The 2,996-nt window shown below is 40.0% G+C and overlaps 1 protein-coding gene across 1 annotated transcript; it reads left to right on the top strand.

Moving 5' to 3' along the window:
* The first annotated feature begins 1,910 nt into the window (after positions 1 to 1,910).
* On the top strand, positions 1,911 to 2,780 carry LOC111536465 (ret finger protein-like 4A). The gene is given in 4 exon segments (XM_026452149.2): positions 1,911 to 2,060; positions 2,062 to 2,522; positions 2,524 to 2,668; positions 2,670 to 2,780. Coding segments are annotated over 4 exon segments (867 nt in total).
* The last annotated feature ends 216 nt before the right edge of the window (positions 2,781 to 2,996 follow it).

Here is a 2,996-nt window from a genome sequence, read left to right as displayed (position 1 = left end):
AAGGCTTTTATTTAATTATTTAATTTGTAAGGGTATTAACATAGACCAATAAGTACTGAAATTTTTTTGACTTTGGCATATGGGTAAAATTTAACTGTTAGTCTTCTCTGGGATAATGTCTCCTTTTTTTTGTCTTTTTGGGGAGGCCTTATGGTGGACTAAGGGGTTTGTTTTTGGCACACTTTACAGGCTTTGACTAATTGTCAGATGGTTTTGAGGAGGTGTGGCCCTGTAAATAAGGATGTGGCCATCTTATGGATACTTCTAATATCCATACGAGAAGTTGGTGAAGGGTTTTAAGTATTTTTTATTGGCCGGCTTTGGGTATAAGTACCTTTTTTGTTGTTGTTGTTAGTCACCCCGAGGGGAGAAAATTATGTCCTCGTGAAAGTCCCCATTTTGTTTTAATTGGGGAATACTGGGGCTTAACTTTTTGAAGGGAGTTGTTTTATACCAAGGGTCCTTTTATGGGCATTTTTGGAGGAAAGTTTTGTCTGGCAGTAAGTTTGGCCTTAGTGTGTGTCTGGTGGTATTTTTTTTTTTTTTTGGCCTTGGCAGTGTAAGACTGTTATTTTTTTAGGTTTTTGTACTGTGTGTAATAACGTTATGATTTTTTTAATGGGTGTTTTTTTAGAGGTTAGGAACTTTTTTTATATTGTAGTATGTGTATGTAGGACTAGATAAGTATGCTTGTTATTTGTGTATACATTTATTTATTTATTTATTTTTCGTTTTAAGGCTTGGGTGTTACTAGTTCTGTTAAATGAATACTGGTCCCTGGGGGAACTTACTTTTAAGTACTGTTGTATCATTAACTATGGCATAGTCTGTTTTTTGTACTTTATTTTTTACAAAAGAAATTTTACTGGAGTACAGGTTAAGGTTAGGGTTAGCTAAGGGGACTTTTAGGAGATTTTTTTTGGGCGGCATAAGTCTGAGTTATAATTTGTTGGTAGTTATGTTTAATTGGTTCCTCATCCTCTTGGAGAAAAGTGGCAGGGCTGAGGGCTGTACATGTGTGTATTTGAAATACTGGTCCCTTAAGGAGTAGTGTCTAGTATTTGAGTAGGCGGTTGAGAGTCACAAACTTTTTTTAGTTTTAATATGTTGCTTACATTATGAGTAGTCTAGATGGTGAGATTTTTTCCTTGTATTATTTAATAGTCTTAGACATTAAGATGGTTATTGTTGTAACCACCTGTAAACAGTGAGGCCAGTCTTTGGCTACTATATTATTATTATTTTTTATTTAGGTATGTTACTAGTTGTGGGGTTGTCCCATGAGTTTGAGTGAGAACTTGAAGAGCTATTTCTGTTTTTTTGGTGACATATAAAGATAAATTTTGTCTTGTGGGGAGGCTCAGGGCTGGAGTTTGTAATAGAGCCTGTTTTAAAGTTTTGAAGGCTGTTTTTGTTTTTGGTTTTTATTAGATGGGTGTTTGTCTTTTGAATTTTTTTTTTTTATTAGGGTATAGAGTGGCCTGGTCATTTTATTGTATTTAAGAATTCATAGTTGGCAAAAGTCAGTGATTTTAAGGAATCCCCGTAACTGTTTTAATGTCGGCTCTAAGAGCTATACCCAGGCACCACAGATTGTACTTGAGAGGCCCCAAGGATGGGGAAAGTCTATTTGGGGAGCAATGGAGGAAATGCTCTGCTTGTCGACCATCTACATGAAAACTACAGACCTCTCTTTGAATTGTCTTGATGTGGGGGACCATACACTATGGTGGGGAATTGGCCCTTTAAAATAGCCATCGAATGGTGACACCTGTCTTAACCCTGGAGGGCACTATGAACAGGGATCTTTTGGGCACCACCCCAAGTATATAAGACTTCTAGAGATCTGAGTTGTCCGCAGAAGCAGCTGGAGGCCAGGGGAGAAACTCCGGAAGGAGAAACTATTTGCCATGGCTGAACACTTCAAACAAATCATTAGATGTCCTGTCTGTCTAAAAGATCTTGAAGAACCCATGCAGTCGAAATGCGGATATGTCTGCTGCCTCCAATGCCTCAATGCACTGCAGAAGGAGCCCGATGGGGAAAGTTTACTGTGCAGCTTCTTTCTGCTCTGTGGTCTCTCAGAAGAATGACATCAAGCCCAAGTACAAGCTGAGGGCGCTGGTTTCCATTATCAAGGAACTAGAGCCCAAGCTGAAATCTATTCTAACAACGAACCCAAAGATAAGGAAGTTTCAAGTGGATATGACCTTGGATGTGGACACAGCCAACAACTATCTCATCATTTCTGAAGACCTGAGGAGCTTCCGAAGTGGGAATTTCAGCCAGAATAAGAAGGAGCAAGCTGAGAGGTTCGACACTGCACTGTGCGTCCTGGGCGCCCCTCGCTTTACTTCCGGCCGCCATTACTGGGAGGTGGACGTGGGCACCAGCAAAGTATGGAATGTGGGCATTTGTAAGGAATCTGTGAACCGACAGGGGGAGATTGTGCTTTCTTCAGAACACGGCTTCTTGACTGTGGGTTGCGGAAAAGGAAAGGTCTTTGCCACCAGCAGTGTGCCTGACTCCTCTCTGGGTGAGTCCCCAGTTGCACAGAGTGGGGATTTTCCTGGATGTAGGTATGAGGTCCATTTCCTTTTACAATGTTGGTGATGGGTGCCATATCTACACATACAACAAAATTTCTGTTAGCGAGCCATGGCGTCCATTTTTTTGCTCATAAACGTGGAACTCAAGAGGATCAGACCTTCCTGAATATCTGTTCTGTGATCAATCCAGCCAGTGCCAGTGCCCCAATTTATTCTGGGGAAAGTAAATAAACATTTGAACATAATCATCTATAGGAAGTTTCTGTGTGCCCATAGCCATAGCTAAGGACTTTTCTGCTAGATACCCATAGGTACAAAGGGATAGAAGGGAAAGATCCATCATTCTGTAAACTATGAACAGAAAGCAGTTATATTAGGAGAAAATTATATTTTACTTAAAGTTTGTCATGTTGTTTTCTTTGGGGCTTGTGTTTATATTTCTGTTCA

This window comes from Piliocolobus tephrosceles, chromosome 12, assembly GCF_002776525.5.
Source record: "Piliocolobus tephrosceles isolate RC106 chromosome 12, ASM277652v3, whole genome shotgun sequence".
Taxonomy (NCBI): Eukaryota; Metazoa; Chordata; class Mammalia; order Primates; family Cercopithecidae; genus Piliocolobus; species Piliocolobus tephrosceles.
Note: the sequence above shows the minus strand (reverse complement) of the source record. Positions and strands in the feature narration are given on the sequence as shown.